The 19,152-nt window shown below is 40.9% G+C and overlaps 1 protein-coding gene across 4 annotated transcripts in view; it reads left to right on the forward strand.

Annotated features, from left to right (window-relative positions):
• The first annotated feature begins 429 nt into the window (after positions 1-429).
• The window catches only part of LOC148021703 (dynein axonemal assembly factor 10-like), an 83,993-nt gene continuing 65,270 nt past the window's right edge, over positions 430-19,152 (forward strand). For all 4 annotated transcript variants that reach the window (XM_087697203.1, XM_087697205.1, XM_087697204.1 and 1 more), the window contains exons 1-2: positions 430-627; positions 13,812-13,863. In XM_087697203.1, the coding sequence (XP_087553329.1) occupies positions 539-627; positions 13,812-13,863 (141 nt within the window). In that variant the 5' untranslated portion in view covers positions 430-538. The remainder of the gene's footprint in view (positions 628-13,811; positions 13,864-19,152) is intronic.

The raw sequence follows: 19,152 nt of genomic DNA on the forward strand, positions 1-19,152 counted from the left end.
TTGGCATCATATGAAGACGCTTCCCATGCTTTGCATATGAGACCACTTCAATGACCACATAATTCTTTGACTTTTGGACTTTTTCAATGTCTTGGGCTTCACCCCAAGGGTTCAACAATCTCTTCCCTTACATGTAGACAAGAGGAGAGGATGGGACATGTAGTATAGACGTGTGAGACATGTCTCACCTTCCGAATTTTAACTGATGATAGCATTCGTGGCCAGTCAACATGAATTTAACGTAATGATAGCTCATATAATGTAATTCATACTAAAGCTACACCATATATTCATTAAATCTTTTACGATGAACTTGTTTGAAAAATGCCAAATAAGTAAATTTTATTGAACGTTGTATGATGAACTTGTTTTAAAAATACGAAATAAGTAAAGTTGATTTGCTAATATTTTTAAAAGTGGAAGGTTCAAGAAGGCTTACGTTGCAAGAGTCCTCCGGGAAGCTCTCATTCAAACGCTGCACATGCAAAGGAGAAGGGGAAGTTCTTGATCGAAGGCGGAGCTCTCACTCTCAGCGACAATGGATTCAAGGAACAGGCCGCAGATGCTGGCGCACATCAGCAAGTCGCTCACCACCACCATCTACGACACTCTCTGGGTGCCCAGCAGGTTGGTGAAAACCCACACACACAAAACCATCGCCCCCTCAACAAATTCATGACCATCGTCCATCCGTCAAATGTTTGCATTCTTTTCGCTCGTTTCATCCTTGACATACCATATCTTGTTGGCATATATAACCTCAACTCTCTCTCTCTCTCTCTCTCTCGGAAACAAAAAAGGAATAGCCATTGTTTCATGGTCTAAAGAGAATCAAATTTACAGTAGCCCTTCTGTCCAGCACGAAAGGCCTGTGTGAGTAGCATCCAAGAACCTCAAAGTCAGGCTACCAACCTTGATTACTATAAGGCCCTAGCTGCCCAAGCGATCAACCTTCGAAGCCTTGCCACCCATGATCAAATGCCCCGTGCAGAACAAAAAATGACTCCACCAGCCGAACAAATAATGACGGTATTCCTTGTCAATCATAGTTGCCATAAACTCCACCGATGTAACAAACGAAAGAGGCTTCTCCAAAACATTTTTCAGAAATTTTCTAGTTATTGAATCATTAGGTAGGAGTAGGGGCAGAGGTAGCAGTAAGGATAGAAGAAGAAAAAGAAGAAGAAGAATAAGAGAGATTTTGTTGAGCAAGAACAATCCCAATATGCCTTTAAGGCTTATCCCACAATTACATGCGGAGAGAGAGAGAGAGAGAGAGAGAGAGAGAGAGAGAGAGAGAGAGAGTCCCTAGACACATATAGTTGCCAAATTTGAATAGCGTAGTTGGTACATTGAACTAAACTTGTCTAGACTCTCGTCATCTAAGTTAACACTCCTTGGTACATTGAACTAAACTTGTCTAGACTTTCGTCATCTAAGTTAACACTCCCTCTCAGGGCCAAAATTGGAACCGGTTGGGATTGCAAGTGTAGCTTACCTTGTGTGTAACCTTAGAGGTCCCAACCTAGAACAAGCATGGCATCGACCAATGGATGTATGTTTACTGTCCAAGAATCTACCAAGACTATAGAGATAATGATCATCCTCTCTTGGGAGTTCAATTTTCAAAAAGCCACCCTAGAGTGGCTAAGGCATTGGACAAAGGATGCTTGTTGGTTGCACAATGGCAAATGTGCAAGGTTGCTGACAACATTTGATTAAGTTATTAATCAAATGTGCAAGGTTAAAGTATATGTGATGCACATGGTAGTTATTTCATGGTGACAAGCCAAGGATCCTGAGGATGCAGTGGGTGTCAAAGACAAAAGCTGTGATAAGTTATATCAGCTAGGATTTGAGGTTCACTTGGTGTCAGTTTTGACCCTTTGTCCAATAAGTGTTGGTGGTGACACTAGGGACTAGCATTAATTAATTAATTAATTAATGCTAATCTAAGGGTTAATAGAGGTTGGGGACCACTCTAATTCACAAATGGCCTAGTCAATTTAATAATGGATGGGCATATAATGCTAAAAAACGGGTTTAGAAGGTTGCCACTTGGCAAAAATAAATATGCAAATCTAGTAAATATTTTGGGGTTGGGTCTCAGCCATTCAACGAGTTTATAGCTTGGAAGAGGGAGAGTTGTTGGTCCATTTTTTGATCAGAGAACAATAATTTACTATAGAAGATAGCCATCCGGAGGCCTTAGCAAGCATAGGATACCAAGGAGTCATTTTCCAGGGGTTGACAACAACATTGCTAATTAGGTCACAGCGTTTTGGAGGTGTCTGGCAGTAGGTGATTGCATTAAATATAGGCTTTCTCTCACCTTCTCCAAGCCATTCTCAAGGGGTCTTATCATTTCTTAGTCTTTTGGATCAGATATTAGTCAAATTTGGTGGATAGCATAGAGATCTCTATTATAAATCCTAGATTTTTGTTGAAATTAGGATTTGTTAGTTATCTCGGGACCCGTGCCAATTGATGAAGGCATTGCACATTGAATTCAGCACTTGAAATTTGTGTAATTATCAAGGAATTTAGATGCCAGTCCACTCATTGTAATTTTGAGGCAACATTTGATCAGTTAGTGGTTCCATTTGTGTAATTCGTGGGTGAAAAATCAAGGGGCAATTTGCCCGGATTATTTGCTGATTGTAGCTATAGCCAAAGAGCTTTTGGAATAGCAAAGAAGATTGTGAATCTTAGCTTGTATCCCTTACATTAACAATCAAGTTAAAGAAATACCAAAAGGGGTGTCGGTTTTGGGGCCAATAGGGTGTCCAATGTTTGAGATTATCAGGGTAATTTGTGCATTTTAAGTTATATTCATTTGCTAGTTGCTGTAATTAAGTGCTTAATCAAGGAATTATCACCCTTTCCAAGAAGGAAGGCTAGTTATTTGATTCCATTGCCGGGATATCACTCAATCCAAAGCTTTGTGCTATTGTTGATTTTTGCTCTCATTTGAGAACTTACAACAATATGTCTTCATACAGTGAGATGCAATCAAGCAGTGATGATGACTCTCAGTATGAACATTCATATGGGAATGAAGGAAATGCAATGCATGACCTTGGACAAGGCTCAAACTATGGACAACAAGTTGAAAATGTTGCTATTAGGCAAGATACAGGGTCTTCAAGGCATAATGAGGTTGATGATTAGCAAAGTGAAGAGGAATTTGATGACTTGTTCAAGAAATGGATGAGGACAACAACAAATCTCTTTGTTGAATTAACAAAGGATCCTCAATTTACCGTATTTTTGAATGCTCCGAAGAATGGTAGCAAAGGTAAGAAGAAGAAGATATTTTCTACACATTCTGGACATCAAGGTGTGTTGAAGGTAATGCCAAACTCTTTATTTGAACCTCCCAAAGATGTTAATGAAACAAAACATTTGGTACCTACGGGGCAAGGAATGCAAATGCGAGGCCATCATGGAAGTGCCAATCCAATGGATTTTGAACAGCTAGGTTTGCATGCTATGATAGGGCAGCCAATATATTTTGGTGGAAGCACAATTTTTCATACTATGGTTGGACAAGGACCGCATACGGGAATGTGTGGCGAAAATTCTTATGGTATGGAGCAACCAATGCATGGTGTGCAAAGCCCAATGTATTCGGATATAGCTAGAAACATGCAAAACTCAAGGTAATGCCAAACCTTTTATTTGAACCTCCTAAAGATACTAATGAAACAAAACATTTGGTACCTACGGGGCAAGGAATGCAAATACAAGGCCATCATGGAGGTGCCAATTCAATGGATTTTGGATAGCTAGGTATGCATGCTATGATGGGGCGGCCAAGATATTTTGGTGGAAGTACAATTTTTCATGCTATGGTTGGACAAGGACCACATATGGGAATGTGTGGCAAAAATCCTTATGGTATGCTGCAACCAATGCATGGTGTGCAAGGCCCAATGTATTCAGGTATAGCTAGAAACATGCAAAACTCAAGGTAATGCCAAACCCTTTATTTGAACCTCCCAAAGATGCTAATGAAACAAAATAGTTGGTACCTACGAGGTAAGGAATGCAAATTCAAGGCCACCATGGAGGTGCAAATCCAATGGATTTTGGACAGCTGGGCATGCATGTTATGATGGGGCATTCAAGATATTTTGGTGGAAGCATGATTTTTCATGCAATGGTTGAGTAGGGACCACATACGGAAATGTGTGGCACAAATCCCTATGGTATGCAACAACCAATGCATGGTGTGCAAGGCTCAATGTATTCGGGTATGGTTGGAAACATGCAAAACTCATGTATGTCAGCATCGGCTTGATGCTTGGGTCACAAAGTAGCACGTTTGGTAATGCATCTGCACCCATGAATGCTTATGGGGCTCAATGAATGAATGCTGGTCATGCAAATGCTTCGTTTGGTGTTGGTTTTGATGTAAATTCAGCGAGTGTACCCTTTTTGCGACGAGTGTATGACAACTTGACATCCAAAGGGGCGGCGCCCCTTTTGGTATTTCTTTAACTTGATTGACAATGGAATGAGTACAAGCTGAGATTTACAATCTCCTTTGCTGTTTCGAAAGCCTCTTTGCTTAGTAACAATTTGGGTTAATTGCCCCTTGATTTTTCACCCGAGACTTGCACGAATGGAACCTCCAACTGACCAAATGCTGTCGCAAATTACAATGAATGGGCTGGCATCTGAATTCCTTGATAATTACACAAATTTCAGGTGCTGAATTCAATATACAATGCCTCACCAATTGGCATGGGTCTTGAGGTGGCTGTAAAACCCTATTTTCTGCGGAAATTTAGGGTTTATATCAAAGATCTCTCTGCTGTCCACTAAATTTGGTTGAGATCTGCTCAAAATGGCTGACTAAAGGGATAGGTCTGAAAATTAGCTTGTAAAGAGGCTAAAACAACAAAAAAAGGGCTCGAAAACATGGGCACAACGTAAAGAGGCTAAAACAACCAAAGAGGTTGGATCTGATGTAAACAAGTAGTGCAAGAGAGAGAAAGACTAAAAATGTAGGTATCTAAGGAGAAAGAAAACTGGGGAGTGCATAGAACAAGTAAATGCAAGCTGACTGTACTGGGCGATAGATGGAAACTGATAGTGACAGTGCGATGGTGATGGTGACAGTTGGAGAAGAGAGATTGATTGCATATACAAGCAGGATGATGATGGTGACAACTTCTATTGATGGCGATTGGATGTAGATGATAGCGACTGACCTTGGCAGCAAAAAACACAAGTTCCTTGATGATGGCGACAACTCTAGGAGGTAGGCAACATGTAAAGAGGTGGAATTAGGTGCCATATGATAGTAGATTGTGATGGAAGGCTCTGATTGCGATCTCCTCTGCAAACGGGGTGTAGGCAACAGAGATATGGCTTTTGAAACTTGCAAAAATGAGATTGAGAGAGAGTGGTGGGCTACATGTCTATTTATAGAAAGTTTTGGGTACCCAAAGTAGGGTTGTGCATGTGGGACATAGTAACTCTCTAGGATCATGTTTCTTTTTAAAATAAGAAGGTTTCTTTATTAATAAGTGTGTTTTGGGGCCGTTTAAGTCAAACTAATGTATTTTTAGCTCAACACTCTCTCTTAGGCCCAAAATAGATCCTTAAAAAATAAGCCTTTTGGATTAATTTTGAAAAAAAGGGTTGTGTTTTAATGTGTGCAAAAGAATTAGCATTAAGTGAGAGTTTCAAAGCAGTGTTTGTCCCATTGAGTCACTATGCCTTGAAGTATGGCAAATAAGGATGGATGGCTCCACTACCTTCATAAAACAAGCAAAACAATCCAACACACTACTAGGATAAGTTCATAGGGATTACCTAATGGTGTGTGTATGCCAATCATATGGAGAATAGAGAGAGAGACAAACAATATGATGTGGGATCAAGCAAGCCAAGCAAAATCAATATGCAAGCATAGGGAATTGCCTTTGGAGATTGCCATGTGCAATGCCACAAGTATGGTGGATCTGGAGTCGACCACTCCAAGGTTGACCGAAAAGGGGTAAATGCACACATATGTATCTTTACATGAACAATATGCCAATGCATGGGATAATGCAAAGGAAGATGCAAGTTTTCATGCTTATGTAGAATGAGTATAAGCATAACTATTGAAGACAATGAAGTGAGAAATAATAGGTTGAGAGCCAAAGAATGCCTCATATGGGGTCTTTTTAGGGACCACGACAGTTGGACATCGGTTAAAGATGTATGAAGTTAATAGCCTCAACCCAAAGGCGCTTAGGGAGCTGTGCTGTGAATAGCATAGAGCGTACCATATTCATGACTCTCTGGTTCCTATGCTCTACGATTCCATTCTGTGCAGGGAAATTGGTAGAGGTGAGCTGGCGTGTAATGCTCTACTCCTGTAGAAACTTAGAAAAATTGTGGGAGGTAAACTCGCTACTAGAATCACTTCTCATAGTACTCACACGATGATCAGTTTAGCAGCACCCAAGCACTAAAATAAGTGAAGGCATTTGACTTGTGCTTTAGGAAGTACACCCACATGTATGATGCTTTAGGAAAGGGTGTATGATGCTAGCTTACCTAGTTGACATGCTTTACAGACCTCTTGAGAGAGTTTTAGGTGTGGAATGCCCTCAACCATCCCTTGACATGATAGCTCATAAAGAGAGTCGTAGCCAAGATGCCCCAAGTGAAAATGCGAAAGATGCTTAGAGTCCCTAGGCTTCTGGGTAGTGACCAAGGCTTGGAAGTGATGGAACTCCAAATCATCGGCAATCAGCTTGGTAAGAAAATGTGTCGTGGTAAAGGCCATTAGGCTTTGCCTTGCCACGAGCAATCACTAAACCAGTCAGAGTCTAAGGCCTTGACTATTGTCATTGACTATGGTCATAGTAAAGAAAACTGCTTGCCCCAACTGGCAAAGCTGTTGAACGGACAAGAAGTTAACCCCAAGTTGGGGGACATAATAGACATCATCCAGTGAAGTAATATTCCGACCTTGGTTAGTAGGAAAGTTGATGCGACTATGGGCCTGAATCTTGATAGGGTTCTTTCGGACATGGATATTCTCGGTTGTATAGTGGCTCAGGAAATGAAAGTGTTTGGTATAGGAGTCATGTGATGGGTAGCTCCATTGTCCATAAGCTAAACAGGTGCTGAGGTACTCAACTGTGATGAGTGGGCCTTTGCAGGCATCTCATCAGGAGGCAACTCACAGATGTGAACAAGACTCGCATACGATGTCTCTAAGGAGACAATATGGGCCTGTGCTGATCAGTTAGACAAACCCTTTGGAGTTGAGTAGTTCGCTAACTATGATGGTTGACCGATAGTAGTGTGGGTCTGGCCGATCCATTGCCCCTGTCAGGGGTTGCCACCACCCTGCTTTCCTTGCTGGGGGTTACCAGACTCAAGAGCGGGGGTCTGATTCTTGGATTTGGGCTATATGCCTCTTGCTTTAGATCAACACTTGTTGTCATAATGGCCAATGTTGACAATATTGATTCTTTTTAGGTACATTCTGCCATCTATTTTTGAGAGTAGATTGAGTGGTTCCTTCGGATTCACTCTCCTTGTTTTGACTTTGGTTTTGAATTGAGCTTGGTTTGCCCTTGCCCTGTTTTTCTCTCTGAGAAGATGCAACTAGAGTCCCGTCAATAGTGTTATGATGTTGATCGAACAACTGTGCGTAATGCAATAATTGGTACTCAAACTCATAAAATGTGGATATCGGAGGTTGTGAAATCACGTGCCAAGCCTATCAATCATCTCCACATTCCACTGCCTCTAAGCATTGAAAAGATTGGTGAAGCTTCTATTCATGAGCAAGGCATCCTCATGGGAGATTGATTGTAATTTCTCAATAGCTACACAAAAGGTCAATCAAAAGTTCTAGAGCCATTAGAAGTTCCAGAATTGTGAGATTGTTCTTGTCAATCATTATAGGAGATCACTTTAAATAAGCTCTTCAGTGCCATTTTTACGAGACACTATGCTTATAATTCTACAAGAATGAAAATATTTTCTTGGGAGCTTGTTAAGGAACTGGGCAACCTGATCATTAGAGGACTTAAGAGCCCCCCATTAGTTGAGATCTTAGCGGGGAGATGCTTATACTCAGACAACTTGACTTTCAAGTTTTTCTTGTTTGTGATTTTAAAATTTAGGAGCTCATGATCCAAATTGATGCAACCAGTCCTATCCCGAGCCGCATAGTAGTCAATCAAGTGTACCCAATGCTCGGATGCTAAGTCGAAGTGTTGAAGCTTAGAGTGAAACTCAATCAATAAGCTTTGCATAAACTCAACAATAGTCGAGGTCTTACGAGCTTGCCATGAGTGAACGACCTCTTATGGAAGAACAAGGTCGGGATTAGGTTTGGGTTCAAATCCCTGCAGTAAATTCCATAGGTTTTGAGAGTCTAAGATATGCCTCATCAAATTTGACCAAATGGTGTAGTTTGACCTGTTGAAACAAGTCTTGTCATTAAATGCATGCTTGGCGGATGAGGAGCTAGAACCATGAGATGTCTAGGAAGAGGGATAAGTGGGGTAAGATGGAGGATAAGATGGTAGTAGATAAGGAGGAAGGGGTAATAGTGGATAGGTATTGATAGGCCGCTGATGTCCAATGAGTGCCGATTGTTGAGGAGATACTGAAACAAACATAGGTCCATATGATACGGTAGGTGGAGATGAAGGCATTGGGACAAGAGAGCCTTGTCCAAATGTCGGTTGGGGCATAATATAAGAACCCGATGGTCCACTATGTAATGTCGTAGAGGCAAACTGCAGTACCAAACGATCCACACTTGAGTATGTTTGGGATGCACTCCCAAAGGGATAACTCGAAAGTGTGTGTGTGGGAGGTTGAGCCTCTATCACAAGTATACCACTCGAAAACGGGTGTGTCGAGGTCCTAAAGATTGTGCCTAAATGTTCGAAACCCCCGGGTGTGGTGTGTGGTGGATAATATAGCGCACTTAATGGAAGCAGAATGGAAGGTGCAGTGGAAGATGAGGGAGGGATGGGTGGGAGCCCAAATGGATTTGTGATGGATGTTGTGGAAACATGATTGATTTCTTTTGTCCATTAAGTGCATTAGATGAAGATACATCTACTTCAAATTGACCATGAGAAATAAAATTATTTGAAGGAAAAAAAAGGGACGGAATACTTTCTTCTTTCAACTTCTTACCTAGATCTGAGTTCATAAAGAAATACCCATCTTCCTCATTACTCAGAAACCAAGGGTTGATTTGAAGAGTTTCTCCTTGATGAGCATCCCTTGATCGAATAGAAAATACAAAGTCAGTTGGCATAGAATAGGATATAATAGGATTCATACTTGGCATTGGAGAAAAGATGTATTGTGGAATTGATGTGTAATCCAAGCCAAGATTCACTTGCGGATGGCTAGTCCGTAGTGGAGATTTTGAAGGTCCTGCAAGATCATTAGCTCTATGTACCGAATCTAAAGGAGAAAACTTAGGCTAATCTTCAACCTTCTGTTGAGCCATATGCATAAGGATGAGATTATACTCAATGGTAGAAATCCAATATAGTCTGTGGACTCCATGATAGTCTGATGGTTCTCCGCTCATGTTAGATCGGGCAGAAGCAAGTTGGGAAGCTCACTTTTGATCATTTTTGTCCATGTTTGACTGTGGAGATTGGATCAATGGTGTGAATGTGTTTGAAGTCATTTGAGCCTTGTGCTGTTCTTGCTTTTGCAGATGAGCTTTATGAGCAAAGACCTAGGTTTCTTAGAGAGTACCTAGCTTTGATACCACGTGAAGAAATGCTTTTAACGTAGAAAACACAAAACCAATCGTATGACAAAGCACAAAACTGATAATACCAAACACAATTAGGATCAGGGTAACTCAGAGATAGTGAACACAATGAATAATGAAGTGAATGACTACTGAATATACAATGCTCATGCAACAAACACACTATGTAGTGGATATTGAATCTCGAACTCTTGTATCTCCAGGATCAAGGTTGAGGTTATGAGCTGGAGAGTGTGTTGTACTTCGAACGGATCCCAAAACGCAGCAAGGCAGCCTCTGTGTGTTGAACACTAGCAAACATAGCTCGAGAGGCTGAATTTGATGTAGGCACATAGTGCATGAGAGAAAGAGAGACTAACATGCAAGTACTTGAGGAGAGAGAAAATTGGTGACTGTGCAGAACAGATAAACGCAAGCTAACTGTGGTGGGTGACACATGGAAACTAATGGTGATAGTGCAGATGTTGATGGTGACAGATGGAGTAGAGAGATTGATTGCAAATGCTAGCAAGATGATGATGGTGATAGCTTCTATTGATGGTGACTAGATGCATATAATGGCGGCTGGCCCTGGCAGTAGGAGGTAGATGATAGGTACAAAGGTTGGAATCAAGCGCTAGATGATAGGGCTTTGATCGTGTTGTTCTCTGCAAACGGGGTGTTGGCAATAGAGATACGGCTCTTGAAACCTGCAAAATGGAGATTGAGGGAGATTGGTAGGTTGCATGCCTATCTAGAGAAAGTTTGGGGTACCCAAATTAGGGTTGTGTATGTGGGACACAATAACTCTCTAGGATTGCGTTTTTAAAAAAAATAAGGTGTATTCGTTAATTAAGCATGCTTTGGGGCTATCTAAGTCAAGCCAATGTATTTTTAGCTCAACATATGGACTATCATTTGTAGTTTCAGCAAACAAGCCCATTTCATTCTGGCAAGGAAGAAAATAAAGGCTAATCATATGGCATGACTGTTTTTGCAGTGCATCTTTAAGTATCATGGTATGCCAGAGTCAACCGTCAATGATTGAGACCCTCAGATGACTATTTTATTTTGGAATGGGTTGTTTGAGAATATGGGTACCACATTGAAATTCTCATTTTCTTTCCATCTGCAAACAAATGGTCAATCTGAGGAAGCAAATTCCATAGTGTTGGATCTTTTGAGGTACTTTGTTTCAAACCACAAGACACTGTGAAAGCAATATTTACCATTGTTTGAGTTTGCTTACAATAATACAGTGCATAGCTCTATTGGCAAACTGCATTTTAGGTAGTTGAGAGTGGCAAGAAGATACCACCTATCTTACAGACTAACGATAAGATCTTTGAGACTCATCAATATGTGAAAAATTTGGATACAGCCTATGCAAAGGTAAAGTATGTATTTTAGAGATCATAGGAAAAGCAAAAGAAAGCAGTTGATCGCCATAGATATGGTTTGCAATTTGTAGAGAGCGATTATATATTGTTGCGTTTCATACTAGTTTGCAGAGGGTGATTATGATACACAATGCCTTTCATGTTAGTTTATTGAGACTTTTTCGTGATGATGTACCAAAAGATATGTCTATTGAAATTTAGTTAAAGATTAAGAAGTTGAATAAGATTTTGATACCCGAAAAGATTTTGGCACATAAGGAAAAAAAGGTCAGAGGTAAAGTTTCTAGAAGATATTTTGTGAAGTTTCAGAATTATTCACCAATGGATGCAAAGTGGATGACTTGGTAGACCATCCTTAGTTGTTGCAGCTTTACCTAGATGCCTTTCAATTAGAGCCAACTTTAGTTCGGGGTTGTTTAGATTCAGTAGAGCAAGGGTTTGGAGCACCGCTTGATGCTCAAGGGGAAGGTAGCACTTCCACTCTACTAGTTTTGGACAGTTCTCGTATATAGTGAATCTCGGATATATTCATCGTATGCATCCAAGGTACTATGTAGACAATACGTCTGCCATGAGGTCACTATTTTGGTGTGCTAGCCACCATGAGATGTATATAGATGAGTATGGTTGTTACTGCGGATTTGAGAGTATACTTTTGCATCAGTTTGGGATCAGTTTATGATGAGTTTGGTATGAGCTTTCGCCTCAGTTTTGGGATAAAATTTTGATGAGTTTTAGTTGAGTTTCTAATCAGTTTGAGAACCGTTTATGATAATTTTTCGGATCAGTTTTGCATCAGTCTGATTTGTTTTTGCAATTGGTTTGTGATTAGTTTAGGGTCACATTTGCATCAGTTTTTTGTGATCAATTCTCAGATCAACAAGTGGTCAATTTATGATCAGTTTTCAATGGTTTACAGCTGGTTCCATGGACAATAGCATGTTAGTGAATGCCATTGACAGTTTCAGCCATGGTTTATGCTGAGAATATGCTTTACTATGGTTGTGAAGTTAGAACAATTGAGAAATATTAGCTATGGACGCATCCAATGGGTTTCTAGCAATAATTCCGCATTTTTGAATGGTTTTATATGATGTTTATGCTGGTTGGAAATTTTCAGTAGGTTTGTGACATATGGCATAGTTAGACAATAGTGGCCAATATTGTGACTGCGATACCTTATGGAAATTCTAGTGTAATATGCTCTTGCTTTGGCACTGTGCAGTGCAATCGAGAACGATTGCAAGGGATTTCAAGGGGGAGGTCTATCATGGGGATGTGAAATTTTAAGATGCTTTAATCTTGTTGATAACATTTGATTAAGTTACTAATAATGCATGCAAGGTTGTTTAGCACATGTGATGCACATGGTAGTTATTTCATGATAACAGGCTAAGGATCCCAAGGATGCAGCAAGTGTCAAAGGTAAAGTTCTGATAAGTTATGCCATTTGGGTTTTGGGGATCAGTTGGTGTGAGTTTTAACCCTAGGACAAGTGTTGGACCAATAAGTGTTAGTGGTGACACTAGGGACTAGCATTAATTAATTAAGTATGCCAGCAGAGATTAGGGACCACTCTAGGTTGTAAATGGCCTAGCCAATTTAATTATGGATGGGCACATTTAATTTTGGGCAGGATTAGAAAGGTTGAATGTTCAGAATGATTCAATTTTGAAAATTAATTTAATGGCTGGATAATGCTGGAAATTGGGATTCGAGGGCTACCACTTGGCAAAACCACCCATGGAAATTGAGAAAACGTTTCTTGGGGTTGGGCCTTAGCCATTCAAGAGTTTTCAGCTTGTAGTGGAGAGAGAGGAAGCTATTGGTCTAATTTTCCTGTAGTCAACAACAACTAGTTAGCTTGGGGAAGGCGACACCAGTCTTGAAGGCTACCGAAGCTGGCGATCGTAGTAGATGGTTAGCGGCAGCAATTTTGGACATCTCTCGTAGTAGGTGATAGCTGCTCCGGTAGTTTTAACAAGCACCAGCCATACAGAAGGGTTTCTCCACGAAGAATTCAGGAATTTTCTCTCTGTGGCATTGTCTCACCTATTCTAGCCGATTCTCAAGAGATCTCAGCATTTCTCAGCCATTTGGAGTAGATCTTAGCCATTTTTGGTGGGCAGTTGAGGAATTTCTGCTGAAAACCCTAAATTCTTGCATAAATTAGGGTTTAGTAGCCACCTTGAGACCTGTGAGATATCATGCTCAGCTCCATTTTGGTCCCACCCATTTTAGTCTTTGGGTGCCCCAGTTTTGGCACATTGATGCACCACGAGTGATGTTACCTTTTGGTGAATTTATTGATCATTCCTTTGCTTGCTCGTTGTGCTTATTGAGTGATAGTGAGAGAGTGTTGCTTTGCCACCTGTTTTAATTATTAGGGTCTATTTTTGGCATATTGACACACCTAGTGTAGCGTTCATGTTTGGCCTAGCTATATGACATCATTGTATACTCATTTTATCCCCACATCTTTTACTCCTTTTCTTGTTCATTGTGCTCATGGAGAGCAGGAGTGTGTGGTGCTGCAATTTCTATAATGGCATCATCTTGCAGTATAGGCTCATTCAGTAATCTGAAATTAAAAATAAAAGCCCACCTTGAAATCCAGATGCTGACCGATTCCTAATAAAGATGGGTTGTTGTATTTACAGTGCAAGGTTTGTGCTTCTTGGATCAACTCCAAGAACAACAGGAACTATCCAGGCAAGCTTTTAGCCTGCTTTTTTAACATATAAATGAGTTTACTCAAGCAATTTGAATGAGAATTTCATATAGTTATGATAATTGAGTTTGGACATTTTTCGTGCAAATTGCAGACCTATATGTGTGCTTTTATATAAAGATGAGTTTTAAGCTGGAGTAAAATCTGTGATAAACAGCTTTATAGAGGTTATTCTCGTCTATGCAAATTACTTTACAAAACTTGTGTGCAGGCACCAGTGCTAGTGCCTATATTCATAGAACACTTGAGTGATGTAAGTAGAAGAAAAGCCTAGCCTAGCAAATTGAACAGGATTACATCCTAACAGTAATGCAGTTTCTAAAAGGACCTAATGTTAAATCAGTCAAGCATCTTAAGACTGATGGTGTTTCCAAAAGGGTCTGGAGCATGCTTTGGGCCTAACCATTTGGGCTGGCGCTAGTCTTTAATGACCAATGCAGTCTGCACATTACTTATCTAACACCCTGTTAAGGAGCCGAGGATGCTTCCAGCAGGGTTTAAAGTATGCCAAAAATTCTAATGAGGTTGACGGATGGAGGGGTACACAAAGTTATAAGCTTTTTTTGGGGAAGGAGGAAAGAGGAAAAGAATGAGAAAAGTTGGGCTTTTTGGTTTTTTGATTTTTTTTTTTGGGGGGGGAAAGAGAAGGTGGCAGTTAGGTGCCAGCGGCTTCACACTTATCCTTTTCTTTCACCTCACTTAAGAGTTCTAGACATAGCATTCTCTAGAAGAACAAACTATTGAAGAGGACTTGTAGATATAGGGTAACTGGAAAAAGAAACCTTGTTTTACTAGCCCCAATGAACAAATGCATTTGGAATATTGAACCAGGCTTTAGTGAAACTGAAGGGCAGTGAAAACATAAATAAACTAACAAACACAATGAACTCCAACTAAATTTCAGCACCCAATAAGCTCAGTCCTATGGAGCTAGAATTCTCCCATGTTAAGAGACAACACCTGTTGGCTGCAAATTGAGGCACCCTGTGTAGTATTTCTGTAATTTACTGAAGAGCTTTCCAAATTGGAGTACAAAATGCTGATGCCCAGCTGGGAAAGGTTCCAAACTAGTATCTACCGATGACTATTGTCTGAAATACTATTTCTAGCAATCCAAACTAGTTCATCAATCAAATATTCTTGCAAACCCTAACTCACAGCAGCAAAACAGTCACCCTAAGTCCTTTATTCATGCCCTTTATAATCAGCCCAGCGTTGTTCCTTGACTCTTGCCAATTGTTGCTCTCACAGATAGTTGAGTTTCATATGAAAAAGGCTAAAGCCATACATACTGCAATCTATCTGGTACCAACATGCATTTCCATGATTGCATGGCCTGACAACTGATCATGCATGTCCAGTGTCCCAATTCTGAGGGAATCGCGCCACAGCAGTCAACTGATGTAGTCCCTTCCTTGACGGATGTCTACCCACAAACAGGGGTACTTACTTCTGCAATCTATCTGGCACCAACATGCATTTCCATGATTGCATGGCCTGAAAACTCATCATGCATGTCCAGTGTCCCAACTCTGAGGGAATCCAAAGCAGTCAACTGATGTAGTCCCTTCCTTGGTGGATGTCTACCCACAAACAGGAGTATTTATTGTGGCATGCAACAATGAACAACCCTGTTCTGCCTGTGTTTTGCATAAAGCAACCCTGATTTGATCCAAAGTAGTATATCAATGCTAGAGGAGGTGAAACACAACCAAATGCTGATCTAAATTTGCAACACAATGCTGTACATTGTGTCACAAGCTTGCCCTGTTGATCATGATGCAAGTTGAGATTTTGGAAATGCTGTACAGACTCACACATGAACTAACTAATCTGCTAATAGGAAAGCCTTATCTTCCTATTCTTTCCCTCTTTCTCCCTTGCAGCTACCAAGAGCTGATTTACTACAATTCAAAGCAGATTTGCAGGTTTCTGGACAGCATGGAAGTGGATTCGGCCATGGAGAATGCATGTGCAGCAGCTATGTCAAGGATGGATAACATGACCACTTTGGGATGCATCTGGGAGAAACAGAACAACTTGAAGGCTGTGTGTAACAGCATGTGTTTTGCTGTGTTCATTCTTCCCTGATGCTTTTCAATTGATTGCATTAGTCCTATGCTGGGTTTTGTTCTATTTTCCCAACAGAGTCTTCATTTGGAAGCTTTGTCAACAGTTTTGTTGAGAAGAAAGTGATTTTTGGTCACTTTAGTGGCATAAAAGTCTCAGATTTTGAGTGGATCTCAAAGCAAAGTCAAGAGGACATCAGTAGACAGGTTCTTGATGATTTTTCCCTTGGTTTCTGGTGCAAATTTGGTGCTGGCTTACTGCTGTGCTTTTCGGTGTTTGTAGGCTGACCTACTTGTTAGGTCATTTGTGAGTGCCAGAGTAGACCTTTTGCTCATTTCTGACTTATAATGCTGTGCTTATAATGCTGCGCTTGGGATTTTGGCTTAGGCATTAATGAAATGTGCACATGTGATGTGAAAGTCAATTAAGTCACAATGATGGGCTAGGGGACACGAGATATGAGTCGGTGCCAAAGCCAAAAGCTGTAATAAGTTGTACTTGACATGTATTAGGTGGTACCTGATGACAGATTTTGGCATTGATTATTTTATTTTATTGGCCATTAATGTCAGTGGCGACATTTGGAACTAGTCATTAATTAATTGATGCTAGTTCAGGGGCCAATAAATCCTCCACCACTTTCCATGCAGTTCATCGTACCTTGCACTAGGGATTCCAAATCTTAAACATTTTCAATAAATTCACATTTTGCACACTCCAATGACACCGATGAACACACTTTGTATATCTTGATGCTATTTTTGAGTCCACCATATAGAAGAATAACCTCCTCAGCTTCAAAATGGTCTCTTAGTGCCTAGATCGAGCCTAAAATGGCTGTCCTTGCTTGAATGCAGTCCGAATGGGAAGGATTAGATGAAGATGGCAACTCTTACTTTCCAAACCATGCAAGGGACAGCCATTCCAGACCTGTTGGTCAAAATTGATGTTTTGTCTTATCTCTTGTGCCTATTTCACATTTCTTCTGCTGCTTGTTCACTTCTCCCCATTGCTTGTTGTGCACTAGCAGGTCTTTTGCTTGTGCCACCCTATCCATATTGGATGGAGTTAAATGTGCATGGCATTGTTGTACCTCATATACATATAGTCTCATGTCCCTAGATGGACATACTTGTATACATTGATGGCTCACCTAGATGATGAGGCACACACTCATTGCACATTAGGTAGGATTTTTAACTTTTCACTTTCTTGATAGCATGCAAATATTCTCTTGTAAATGGATATATCTCATAAGCTGATTTGCTCTTTAGTAGACATTAATCTCTCTCTCTCTCTCTCACACACACACACACACACACACACACACACACACACACACACACACGGAATACTCCAAGAGTCTAGTCAAGTCACAAAGTTGATTGAAAGTCTGAGTAGGGTGCATAGTAGATGCATCATCAACTCTTGTGAATCACAATTGAATTTATCCCTTGGTCCTCAATTTCAAGGCAATCACATATATATATCTTTTAATTTCAAGGGAAATTGAAGCAATTTTAGGGAAAGGGGGCATTTGGGGCAATTTGGAGCAATTGGGGCTATTGGGGGAATTTTGTTGTATTTGGGGCATTGGGGGCTATTGAGGCAATTTGGGGGCTTTTTGGGTCATTGGGAGCCATTTGATGCAATTAAGGTAATTTTGAGACGTTTTAGAAAATTTGGAAAATTTAGGGCAATTCAGAGCAATTTGGGGCATTGGAGGGATTTTTGGGGCATTTGGGTCAATTTGGGGTATCTAAGGCAGATGTCACTCCCTCCCTGCTTGTGAGTCTTCCACGCGTTCACTTCTACTCTCCTTAGGTCAGTCTACCTAGTTTCTTACCTACTCACTTCTGCTCTCCTTGTCCACTTGCTTTTGCCCTCCTTAGCCACTTGTTGATATCTCATCGTTCTCCCAAACTACCATCAATGGTCTCTACTCCCCTCACTCTAGCAATATTGTTCCAAGCGATGGCTTCCTCGTCACTCATTCCCTCATCACAAGAGTGCCACAGGACCTAGAGAGCGCCGAAAATTCAGCAACACAAAACCTGCACAACAGCCAAAAGGAGAAAACTTGATCCATGAGACAGTAGCTAGTTCCTTTTGTTGGACTCCGGTGTAGCCCTTATAGCTTCCATGGCCAATACTATTCCATAGATCAAGTTCAATCTTGATGTAGAACTTGACATTAGGGATAGAGTGGTAGCATTGGAGGTGTCATCTTTGGCATGCCAATTTGTAGGTGATTGACCTTCGATGCATGTAGTGAAAGACATGATACGCGCAACTCTCATAGGCACCCCTACAAGAGTTACAAACATAACTTTGTTAGGGAAAGGGTGCTTTAGGGTTAGCCTCAACACATAGAGTAGTTTGCAACGATGTCCTTGGAGTGAAAAGCTAGGACTTCACAAAGTTGGCTCTTACTGTAAAGATGGAGTATATGTCAGGGAATGTGGAGGATGATGTTGGTTCTATGGTCATGTTAGAAGAGGCACCAAAGAATGTTGTTATCAAGGAAAGTTAATGCATGCAATATGAAGAATGTGTTTATAATGTTTGGCAAAGTACTCTTAGTGAAAAATTGAATGCAACAATGCATGATATCCAAGACAACCAACACAAAAGAGCAAGGGAGATTAATGTTTAATGAGAAGGAGGTGTTGCGAGTGGTGCATGGAGGGTGTGTGATGGAGACACTATGCTACACTAGCCTCCTAGGATAGCACTTCACTTGTAGGATGGTAGGCCACCTTGTAGTAGATTCCCCAAGGATGTAGTAGAGGAGAGAGAGACTATTAGGCCTCACTTGAATTACTTGAAGGATGAGGGCCCATGCCTTGTAGGAGCAAGAGGAAGTGGCAAAGGAGATGAGCTACTAGACAAAGAAGGAGGTAGAGATAGAGATAGGGGCAGGAGCAATAGGCTGAGAGATGATGGATAGTTGTTAGTGATCCTAGGCTTGCTATGGGTCCCTACACCACCCGAGGCAATAGAGGAAATTGCACTTAAGCTTCTCTCTCTCAAGCCACAAGTGACAAGAGAGGCTTGCTCAATCACATGTAGTGTCACCAATGAGTGACCTCCATGTGGGGCTAGCTCACACACCACCACCATCATCCATCCACACCAAAACAACTCTCTCTTACCCCCCCCCCCCCCCCGCCCCCACAAAACACACACACCCCAAAAAA

This window comes from Lygodium microphyllum, chromosome 17 (genome assembly GCF_053477565.2).
Source record: "Lygodium microphyllum isolate KBCC chromosome 17, Lygodium_microphyllum_v1.1.10, whole genome shotgun sequence".
Taxonomy (NCBI): Eukaryota; Viridiplantae; Streptophyta; class Polypodiopsida; order Schizaeales; family Lygodiaceae; genus Lygodium; species Lygodium microphyllum.